The 11788-nt window shown below is 45.9% G+C and overlaps 1 protein-coding gene across 1 annotated transcript; it reads left to right on the top strand.

Moving 5' to 3' along the window:
* Nucleotides 1-324: 324 nt before the first annotated feature.
* PRDX3 (peroxiredoxin 3) lies at nt 325-11397 on the top strand. The gene is made up of 7 exons (XM_054435331.2): nt 325-461; nt 1987-2119; nt 4538-4679; nt 5258-5393; nt 6944-7047; nt 9778-9943; nt 10571-11397. Exons 1-7 carry the CDS (start codon nt 426-428, stop codon nt 10622-10624), a joined length of 771 nt encoding a protein of 256 aa, XP_054291306.1. The 5' UTR covers nt 325-425; the 3' UTR covers nt 10625-11397.
* Nucleotides 11398-11788: the final 391 nt, after the last annotated feature.

Below are 11788 nucleotides of genomic sequence, written 5' to 3'. Positions count from 1 at the left end.
ACTTAGCTTATTAACGGACTAAAACTGCATTTGTAATTAATTCCATTTCATACAGAAGCCAGAAGTCTCTACCTGAGGCTGAAATAAGAAAGGGATCCTGTCACAGAAACAGTAGACACAGTAATCCACACAAGGTTAACAAACAAAACAGTGGGAAATATGGAAACAAATACCTAATGCCCCGCCTGGATGCGCTCTTTTTAGGTTGGGGCGACAGTAGGAAAACCACGTGTCACTGGCCCAAGCATTCAGCCCTAAAGGGAATTTCTCCCTCAGGGTCCCCAGGCGGCAGGGAGGCGGGGGCTCCTCCGGCCCCGCCCCTCCTCCGGGCCCGCCCCTCTCTCGTCCGCAGAGGCCCCGCCTACCACCCCGTAGGCCCCGCCTCTGCGTCTCTGCCAACCCCGTGGCACCCGAGTGCACTGAAGATGGCGGCTGCTGTAGGAAGGTTGCTCCGAGCGTCGGTGAGTGGCTGTCAGCTGGGGACAGGCGCGGAGACGCTGTTGGCTCCGGGAACGTGCTTCCCAGACAGGATCCCGCGCTTCTGGGCCTGAGGGCCATTCTCCCTTCTTGGAGGGCGGGTAACGGACCCAGAGGCCTCCCCCTGGGAAGGTTCCATGCGCCTGCGCAGAACCGCCCTTCCCCACTCCCTCCTCGCGGTCTCTTCCCCTAGTCCCTCCTCGTTCGGCGTCCCCAGTCCCCAGGCCCATCTCCACTTAAGGTCCTGGCCCTGCTTTTACCACAGACCCTATGACCTTGGGCAAGCGCCTTCGCCTTTCTCAGACTGTGTACTTAAGATGGAAGGAATGATGCTTACATCAAGGCGTTGCTGTGAACAGCCCGTTAAATACTGGATAAAAACGCGCGAAGTGCTAAAAAAAATCACAAAGGCGTTCCCTCCCAATCCCGCTCCCGCATGTTTCTGCTGCTGTCTCCTGCTTAACTGTGGGCAATGCGTCTTGCTCTTTTGGTACACGGCTTTCTCTGGTGGGGTTCAACACAGCCCCTTTTCGTTCTCTTGAGTCATTTTGAACATTAAAGTTGAGCAAACCGGCAGAGTGCAGTGGCTCACGCCTTTAATCCCAGCACTTTGGGAGGCCGAGGCGGGCAGATCACTTGAGCCCAGGAGTTTGAGACCAGCCTGGACAATAATAGTGAGACCTTGTCTCTAAAAAAAAAAAAAAAAATAGCCGGGCGTGGTGGTCAGTGCTGCTGGGGAGGCTAAGGTGGGAGGATCACTTGAGCCCAGGAGGTCGAGACTGCAGTGAGCCGAGATCGCGCCACTGCACTCTGGCCTGGGTAAAAGAGCGAGACTCTGTTTCAAAAAAAAAAAGTTGAGTAAACATTTCCCTTGAGCCTTTTCCAGACTCCCAGAGGCTGAACTTGGCTCTACTTGTTTACTTGTCACTGGTGCTGGAGGGGCCTTGTTTTTTCTAAGGAAAACCTTGACATGGTAGAACATACTCAGCAGATAGTGCTGGGAAAGGCCTGCGCAAGTCCCCTGGCTTTTGAACCCTGTGTTGCTTGGCACGATCTCGGCTCTGCAACCTCCGCCTCCCGGGTTCAAGCAATTCTCCTGCCTCAGCCTCCCAAGCAGCTGGGATTAGAGGTGCCCGCCACCGCCGCCTGGCTAATTTTTGTGTTTTTAGTAGAGATGGGGTTTCACCATCTTGGCCAGGCTGGTCTCGAACTCCTGACCTCGTGATCCACCCGTCTTGGCCTCCCAAAGTGCTGGGATTACAGGTGTGAGCCACCGCGCCCGGCCAGTCTTTGTGTTCTTATAGTTCGCCTCCACCTTCCAGTCTCCTAGGAGAAGGAAGCAGAAGGGAGTGTTAAGAACATGCAGATCCGATCTATGCTCTTAGAGGTTGGGGTTTGCTATTTGGTTCACGGGAACAGGGACAGCTGAAACTACCGTTGGCACGATGCCCTTTCAGTCTTAAGTCACCAGTCCAGGAAAACTTTCTAATAAAAAGTTTCTCTTTCCAGGTTGCCCGAGGTGTGAGTGCCATTCCTTGGGGCATTTCTGCCACTGCAGCCCTCAGGCCTGCTGCATGTGGAAGAACGAGCTTGACAAACTTACTGTGTTCTGGTTCCAGTCAAGCAAAATTGTTCAGCACCAGTAAGTGTTATGTCATGTCTTGGCTGGAGCCAGGTAAAGGAAAAATGAACCATTGTCTCTGGACAGGGGCTCTGAACCCTGACCAAACGTTAGACTCACCTGGGAGCTTTCAGGAACACAGCACTGCCCCAGTCCCACCTCAGACAAGTTAGTCTCTGGGGTGAGACCGGGATATGCCAGGTGATTCTAATGTGCAGCCGGGGTTGATAATCACTGAGGCAAACTGCCCTTGTCACATTTCCATGTTGGTTGTCAGAGCTTCTAATCCACTGTGTTGAGGAGGGGGTTACTGGGAGCTCAGATGCCTTCTGAGTCTACTGTGTCTAAAGAGCTATGAGTGGTAGGCAACCTGTGGGGACCTGAGAGGGCAGCTGCTCTAAGATTCAAACCTGTGTACTGGCCCCAGCTGGCCACTTAGGAACCAGACCTGTCTAATGGTATCTGTAATCTGAGTGAAATTTAGCTGTTTCTTGAGATTACACTCCCTTCTCTAGGATATGGGCTTTGCTAAGATCAGCCTCAGATAATGAGTGGTATTTGAAAATACCTTGTCTAGATTTGACTAGCCTTTGAAAAAGCACGTATTTAATATGTAATGGTTTGGGGGGCAAAGCCTTTGTGGGCAAAATGTTCTAAGAGGTGTCACAATTTTACTACCCTGGAGCTTTAAAATATTTCTAGTAGTGATGTGATACCACAGGCTTAAAACTTTACTCCACTGGTTTCAAATCCCCATCCCCAGCAGCTCCTCCTGTTTCTGTTCGTGGCAGTGTCAGGCATTTTGACATTGGAACTACTCTGTCCCTCATTCCCAGGTAGAAGCAAGTCCTTTTCAGTTTTGACACATCTCTTGCATGCATTCCTTTCTGTTCTTTCTGCCCCATCCCTCCCCTCAATACGTCTAAGATCACTGAAATCGAGGCTGGGCGCAGTGGCTCACACCTGTAATCCCAGCACTTTGAGAGGCCAAAGCAGGCGAATTACTTGAGGTCAGGAGTTCAAGACCATCCTGGCCCACCTGGTGAAATCCCATCTCTACTGAAAATACTAAAAAAATAAGCCGGGTGTGGTGGTGTGCTCCTGGAATCCCAGCTACTCGGGAGGCTGAGGCAGGAGAATTGCTTGAACCTGGGAGGCGGAGGTTGCAGTGAGCCAAGACCGTGCCACTGCAATCCAGCCTAGGTGACAGAGCGAGACTCTGTCTCAAAAAAAAAAAAAAAAAAAAATTCACTGAAACCACCTCCTAACATGTCTCCCCCTTCCTCCTGCTCCTCTTTCCCTCCTGCCAGACTAATCTTCCTAAAAACCGCCATCTCAGCCAGGCACGGTGGCTCACGCCTGTAATCCCAGCACTTTGGGAGGCCGAGGCCAGCAGATCACGAGGTCAGGAGATCGAGACCATCCTGGCTAACACGGTGAAACCCCCTCTCTACTAAAAATACAAAAAATTAGCCGGGCGGGGTGTCGGGCGCCTGTAGTCCCAGCTACTCGGGAGGCTGAGGCCGGAGAATGGCGTGAACCCAGGAGGCGGAGGTTGCAGTGAGCTGAGATCGCACCACTGCACTACAGCCTGGGTGAACAGAGTGAGACTCCGCCCTTGACTCTGTTATCTTTCCTGTTAAGAAGACCAAGCAGCCTAATATTTAAGGACTCTTGCAACATGGCCTTCAACCATTCCTGCCTGCTGCCTGCTCTTCACTCCGTACCCTTAGACACTCTCTGTTCTCATTAGACTGCCACACGCTGCTCCACACACATGCCCTGTCTTCCTTCCTGCTGTTTCCTACATGCCATCTGCCCCATCCCATCTAGACTTGACAAAAATCTGAACCATATTTAAAATCCATCTCATGTCTTCCTTAATTCTATCCCTACTATCTTTGTCTTCCTCTTTTTAGTTTCCATAGCACTTGGAATTGAATTTGTGCACGATCTAAAACTATAGAAGGAGAAATTACAGTCGGCCCTCTGTATCTGGGTTCTGCATCTGTGGTTGGTTGAATCGAAAATATTGGGAGGGAAAAATGGATGGTTGTGTCTATACTGAACACAAAGTCTTTTTTCTTGTCATTCCCTAAACAATACAGCTTAACGACTATTTACATAGCATTTACATTGTATTAGGTATTATGAGTAATCTAGAGATGATTTAAGTATACTGGAGGGTGTGTGTAGATTATATGCAAATCACCATTTTATGTAAGAGACTTGAGCATCTGTAGATTTCGATATCCTAGAACCAATGCCCCCACAGGTGGCAAAGGATGACTGCCTAAGATGTACAGTTGAACCGAATGTTTTGATTTATACTACTAAGCACTTATACTACTAATTAATTATCATGAGAAGTTTAAATAAAATCATAGGTGCTTGACATAGCAAATGATGAACTCCTTATGAGTGTGGGTTTTTTTTCAGGTTCCTCATACCATGCACCTGCTGTCACCCAGCATGCGCCCTATTTTAAGGGTACAGCCGTTGTCAATGGAGAGTTCAAAGACCTAAGCCTTGATGACTTTAAGGGGAAATATTTGGTGCTTTTCTTCTATCCTTTGGATTTGTAAGTGTAATTTCTGTGATGCTTTCGTGTCATTCTGAGAGAAAGCACATATCCTGTTCCCGCACTGAATTGTCTACCCCTAGATACTCTTGTGAAAGGAAGGATTCTTTCTGACCCTTTATCACTGATGGCCTTGTTGGTTACAGCTGGGATCTGTAGCGTGTTTACAAGTGATAAACTTCAGGGGTGGGATAGGACAGCTTTCTTTTTAGTATGCCTCTGTGCTCTGGAGCAGTGCTTCTCTAAGCCAGTCTATGAAAAAGTTTTCATTGGTCTGGGGAAAAATGAGAAAAGTAGGCATAATAAAATGATTTTTTTCAAAAAGCAACTTTACTGAACTGTAATTTTTTTTTTCTTAAAATATGTGTTCCCTTTCCCCATTTTTTGATACAATTCCTAAAATAAAAAGGTGAGGGGAGGTAGTAGTACTTTTGCCAGCACAACACTGTAGTCCAGTGAGGACAGTTAACCATTTTGCCTTTTTTACCCTTAACAAGTTGAACTAGTTGTTAGACCACTAATTGTTAAAATCCGTGTTTTTAAATTCTCTAATGAGAATTTCTATCCTTTTTTTCCAGCACCTTTGTGTGTCCTACAGAAATTGTTGCTTTTAGTGACAAAGCTAACGAATTTCACGACGTGAACTGTGAAGTCGTTGCAGTGTCAGTGGATTCCCACTTTAGCCATCTTGCCTGGATAAATACACCAAGAAAGGTATAGCATTGTACCCCTAGCTTTTGCTCTTACAGACTTGCTTGGAAGAATCTAAATTTCTAGCTGTGCTGCTGGACTATCAAGATCAAATTACTCAAGGGTTTTTGTTTTTTGTTTTTTTTTTTGAGACAGAGCTTCGCTCTTGTTGCCCAGGCTGGAGTGCAATGGCGTGATCTCAGCTCACTGCAACCTCCGCCTCCTGGGTTCAAGCAATTCTCCTGCCTCAGCCTCCCGAGTAGCTGGGGTTACAGGCATGTGCCACCACGCCTGGCTAATTTTGTTTGTGTGTGTGTGTGTTTTTTTTTTTTTTTTTGAGACAGAGTCTCTCTCTGTCACCCAGGCTAGAGTGCAGTGGTGCAATCTCGGCTCACTGCAAGCTCTGCCTCCCGGGTTCATGCCATTCTCCTGCCTCAGCCTCCCTAGTAGCTGGGACTATAGGCACCCGCCACCGCGCCTGGCTAATTTTTTGTATTTTTAGTAGAGACGGGGTTTCACTGTGTTAGCCAGGATGGTCTCGATCCCCTGACCTCGTGATCTGCCCACCTCGACCTCCCAAAGTGCTGGGATTACAGGCATGAGCCACCGCGCCCGGCTTTATTTTGTATATTTAGTAGAGACGGGGGTTTCTCTATGTTGGTCAGGCTGGTCTCGAACTCCTGGCCTCCCAAAGTGCTGGGATTACAGGCGTGAGCCACCACGCCTGGCCTACTCAGGGTACTTTTTTTTTTTTTATTACTCTTCCATGTTTGTGTTTGAGAAATTAGTCTTTAAAAGAATGCTTTAAGAATTAGAAAAAGCAGCTGGGCGTGGTGACTCACGGCTGTAATCCCAGCACTTTGAGAGGCCGAGACAGGTGGATCACAAAGTCAGGAGATCGAGACCATCCTGGCTAACACGGTGAAACCCCATCTGTACTAAAAATTAAAAAATTAAACAAGTGTGGTGGTGGGCGCCTGTAGTCCCAGCTACTCGGGAGGCTAAGGCAGGAGAATCGCGTGAACCCAGGAGCCATGAGCCGAGATCGCACCACTGCACTCCAGCCTGGGCAACAGAGCGAGATTCCATCTCAAAATAAATAAATAAATTAAATAAAATAAAATAATAAAGAATTAGAAAAAGCACCTATAGTCCAGCTACTCAGGAGACTGGGGTAGGATGATTGCATGAGCCCAGGAGTTTGAGGCTGCTGTGAGCTGTGATCGCATCACTGCATTCCAGCCTGGTGACAGCGAGACTCTGTGTCTGAAAAAAAAAAAAAAAAATTGGAAAAGGTTTGTAGTATTAGCCAGGTGTAAATCTTCCTTCTGCTCCTTTCTAGCTGTGACCTGGAACAAGTTACTTAACTTTTTCATGCCTCAGTTTCGTCATTTTGATAGTCTCTATTCCAGGGTGGTTTGGAGGAGGCAGTAAGTTAATAGAATGGCAGTGCTTGGCCCGTTGTTGAATTACTGTTACCTATCGCCATTATTGTTGGTCTCAAACATTGTGGTACATTGTCAAGAATGTTGTGAGGCCACGCATTCTAACAGTCATGTTTGCATTTTGATTAGAATGGTGGTTTGGGCCACATGAACATCGCACTCTTGTCAGACTTAACTAAGCAGATTTCCCGAGACTACGGTGTGCTGTTAGAAGGTTCTGGTCTTGCACTAAGGTAAGATCCTGCTTCTGATGAACTTAAGATTATTTTTCATGTTTAGTATCATTCTGCTTCTTAGGGAATTTATGTAGACCTTGGTAAAGCATTTTTAAAACCAGAAGATCCTGGCTGGGCACGGTAGCTCATGCCTATAATCGTAGCACTTTGGGAGGCCAAGGAAGGGAAGATCACTTGAGTTCAGAAGTTCAAGACCAGCCTGGGCAACATAGTGAGACCTCGTCCCTATTATATTTAAAAAAATTAAGATTTATAATAATCAAAAAATCCTTAATTTTAGTCTTTAATAAACACTGATAAAATGCCTCCTGCAAAGGTTGGCAGTCTCTCAGAAATGCCGAGACAAGACATGCATGTCCCCTCCACCGCCTTGGGTCTCTTTCTGAAGAAGGCTGTCTGCGTCTTGAGGCCACACTGCTCCATACTCCATAACTATGTGGGAGCCACTTCCATGGGGACACACACCTGATATTGAAGCCATCAGACTCTTTGCAGAAGGGGGGACTAGCAGGGTAAGAGGTAGTCTCTTGGAATGGTGACCATCTTCAGCCCTGGAACCAAACAATCCTGGGTTTGAGTTTTTCTGTTTTTAACTCAGCTACTTAATAGCTGTGTGACTTTGGGCAAGTGATTTGATTTAACCTTGTTGAGCCCCAGTTTTCCCATAACTAAAATGAGGCGGTACTTCACAGGTGGGTGTGAGGATTAAATAAGTGACACAGCTTGAGTTTTTAGCATAGTTACTGGCAGCAGTTGTTAGGATTTCTGCCCCAGAACGTCATTTCTATCTGTATTCAGTCCCTTATTCAACCTTTATTCCTTTGAGTGTGAAAAGCTTTCAGTCCTCAGCAGCCCCACATTCAAACATAACCTTCCTGGGAGAGATGAGAACTTGGGCCTTAGAATTGGCATCTTGAAGTCTGCTGAGAATAGGAGTGAAGGAGGGATAGGGCAGAACTTGACTTCCAGGAAGGAAGAGAGGGGGTCCCCCTTTGATGTGCTGTGCCTCACAGTTTTCCTGGGGGCTGGTCAGCTTAAAGCCAGCTCACCTGCCTCTCTTGTAGGTGACCTCTGGCCTGCTCTTTCTTGGGTTACACCTTGGATTTTAGTGCTGGGTGGCATCTTAGAGTTTGGGCCTTTTTTTCCTCTCTTTTTTTTTTTCTTTTCTTTTCTTTTCGAGACGGAGTCTTGCTTTGTCGCCCAGGCTGGAGTGCAGTGGCGCGATCTCGGCTCACTGCAACCTCCACCTCCCGGGTTCAAGCAGTTCTCCTGCCTCAGCCTCCTGAGTAGCTGGGATTACAGGCACGCGCCACCACGCCCGGCCAATTTTTGTATTCTTAGTAGAGATGGGGTTTCACCATGTTAGCCAGGCTGGTCTCGAACTCTTGACTTCGTGATCTGCCCGCCTCGGCCTCTCAAAGTGCTGGGATTACAGGCATGAGCCACTGCACCTGGCGGACCTTTTTTTTTTTTTTAACTTTAAAGAGATTATGAAACGAATGCCTAGGTCTTTCAGAATTGGCAATGGCCAGAGAAAGGGTACTAGCTGTTTTTCTCCTACGGTCCCTTTCCCTATGAGAACTCACTAATTTTGCAGTTACCTCTGTACCCGTTTTAATATTGAGATTAACAAGAGAGTGAAGCTGAGTCTGGCTTATAAGATAAAGACTTTCAGGAGTCTGTGGGCCCTGCTCTGTCCCAGCTCTGCCTCAGCTTCTATTGGTGGACTTCAGCTGGCTGCACCCTCTGGGAATAGTTTCACCTCAAACCCCAGGCCCCCAGTGCCTGACCCAAGAAGGGAGAAGCACCTTTTACCCTGAGTTTTCTCTAACCTGCCTTTTCCATGAGTGATTGATACCTGGAATTTCCACATCCTTTTAAGACAGACTGTTAAAACCTGTAGGTTAAATAACCGGACACAGTGACACACACCTGTAGTCATGCTACTTGGGAGTCTGAGGTGGGAGGATCAGTTGAGCCAGAAGTTGGAGGCTGCAGCCTGCTGTGATCACACATGAGAACAGCACTGCACTCCAGCGTGGGCAATATAGTGAGACCCTATATTTAAACCAAACAACCAAAAAAACTTCTGGGCTAAACATATCTGCATCTGTCACAGTAACACCAACACAGAAGATAAACACAGACCACTGTGGTAGCGTGGTTCATCTCATTACATGCTGCTACGTGATTAAAAGTGATGGGCATGGTTTTCTGTTTTGCATAGACTTAGAGCCTGTACATTCTTTCTACGAAGATTTTTCCCATGGGATTTCCCCCTCATTTACCCACTAATTCATTCATAATAAACAGTTGTTGAACCCAGATAAAATACACCTGTGTCTCTTCCCATTTGCCTATGAGTTTCTTGCCAAGATGTGCTACAGCAGCTCAAAGAATGCTTGCCAAGTCACTAATAGTCTTCGCTCTCTCTAGTTCAGTGACTTTCCGATACTGTTTAACATTCAGGGCACTATGTGAACTTGTAAATGTGGCCATACTGCATGTTTTATGGTGACCTGGTCCAGTACTGCCTTTGTTAAAGCATCTGTCATCAGTAAGAGATGATAAGTTTTTTGCACAACAGTGAAAACCTCACCTTTAAGCATATGATTATGCTTAATAAATATTTTATTAAAAGGAGAATTAAAGACCTAAAAGGGAAGAAGTTAGACTGTTCTAGTTCTGGTACTGTTGAGGCACTGATGAGGATAAATGATCATGCAGAGGTCTCTTCATAATTGACCCCAATGGAGTCATCAAGCACTTGAGCGTCAACGATCTCCCAGTGGGCCGAAGCGTGGAAGAAACCCTCCGTTTGGTGAAGGCGTTCCAGTATGTAGAAACACATGGAGAAGTCTGCCCAGCGAACTGGACACCGGATTCTCCTACGGTAGGTTTTTTTCCACAAAAGCAGTGAGGTTCATGTTCTCTCAGCCTCGAGAGCTATTGACCTGAAATATCCACAAAAGGGAGCCCACTCTTGGAGCAAGCGTGCAGATGATGTGCAAATGGGTGAAGCTGCTGTGGGGTAGAGGGGGTGGGGTGGGGAGCCAGGAACCAATTATCAGAGACAGGCGGGCCTTTTTTTTTTTTTTTTTTTTGAGACGGAGTGTTGCTCTTGCCCAGGCTGGAGTGCAGTGGCGCTCTCTCAGCTCACTGCAAGCTCTGCCTCCTGGGTTCACGCCATTCTCCTGCCTCAGCCTCCTGAGTAGCTGGGACTACAGGGTGCCCGCCACCACGGCTAATTTTTTGTATTTTAGTAGAGACGGGGTTTCACCGTGTTAGCCAGGATGGTTTCGATCTCCTGATCTCGTGATCCACCCGCCCTGGCCTCCCAAAGTGCTGGGATTACAGGCGTGAGCCACCGCGCCTGGCCTAGAGACAGGCAGGCCTTAATGAAACTTTCATCTTTATGTTTTAAAGAACTTTAGGTTAAAAATTGGGAGATTGCCACTCACTTTTGGGACTATTATTATGGTAAAGTCATAGTTACCTAATTAAGCTTTTGTATTTTCAGATCAAGCCAAATCCAGCTGCTTCCAAAGAGTACTTTCAGAAGGTAAATCAGTAGATCGCCCATGTGTATCTGCACCTTCTCAACCCAGAGAAGAACCACAGTTGAAACCTGCTTTTATCATTTTCAAGATGGTTATTTGTAGAAGGCAAGGAACCAATTATGCTTGTATTCATAAATATTACTCTAAATGTTTTGTTTTTGTAATTCTGGCTAAGACCTTTTAAACATGGTTAGTTGCTAGTACAAGGAATCCTTTATTGGTAACATCTTGGTGGCTAGCTAGCTAGTTTCTACAGAACATAATTTGCCTGTATAGAAGGCTATTCTTAGATCATGTCTCAATGAAAACACTCCTCTTTCTTAGCTTTACTTGAATCTTGCCTATAATAAAGTAGAGCAACACACATTGAAAGCTTCTGATCAACGGTCCTGAAATTTTCATGTTGAATGTCTTTGTATTAAACTGAATTTTCTTTTAAGCTAACGAAAATCACAATTTTCAATGATTAGCCATCTAACTCCTGCAATGAATGTTTATGTGATTGAAGCAAATGTGAATCATACTATTTTAAAAAGTGGCAGTGACTTAACTGATCATGCATGATCCCTCATCCCTGAAATTGATAGTTTATGTAGTCATTTTATTTTATTCATTAGCTAACTTTGTCTATGTATATTTCTAGATATTGATTAGTGTAATTGATTATAAAGGATATTTATCAAATCCAGGGATTGCATTTTGAAATTATAATTATTTTCTTTGCTGAAGTATTCATTGTAAAACATACAAAATAAACATATTTTAAAACATTTGCATTTTACCACCATTAACTGTTGGATCAGCTTATTTTGGGCTCTCCTTTCCTTCTCAGATTATCAACAAACATTTATTGAGCATTTACCTCAGGGGCCACAAAGAGAATAAGATGCTGGTTCCACACTCAAGGAACTCGGTTTAGGGGCAAGACAGATAGGGAAACATTTTCTCATTGTTTCAGTAAATCCTTGAGTGCCTACCCCGCACCAGGTGCTGTTTTCCAGGCACAAGAGCGAACAAAGGACAAACCCCTGCTTTTAAGCTCTTACATTTTAGAGGGGAAACACCTCATACATGTAGTAAAAGTAGAGTGTTTGGAAGGAAAATAATGTGGAGTGAAACTGCTGAAGCGGAGTTGTAGGTGTTCTAGATGGGGTTGTCAAGGAAGGCCTTAAGGGAGA

This window comes from Pongo pygmaeus, chromosome 8 (genome assembly GCF_028885625.2).
Source record: "Pongo pygmaeus isolate AG05252 chromosome 8, NHGRI_mPonPyg2-v2.0_pri, whole genome shotgun sequence".
Taxonomy (NCBI): Eukaryota; Metazoa; Chordata; class Mammalia; order Primates; family Hominidae; genus Pongo; species Pongo pygmaeus.
Note: the sequence above shows the minus strand (reverse complement) of the source record. Positions and strands in the feature narration are given on the sequence as shown.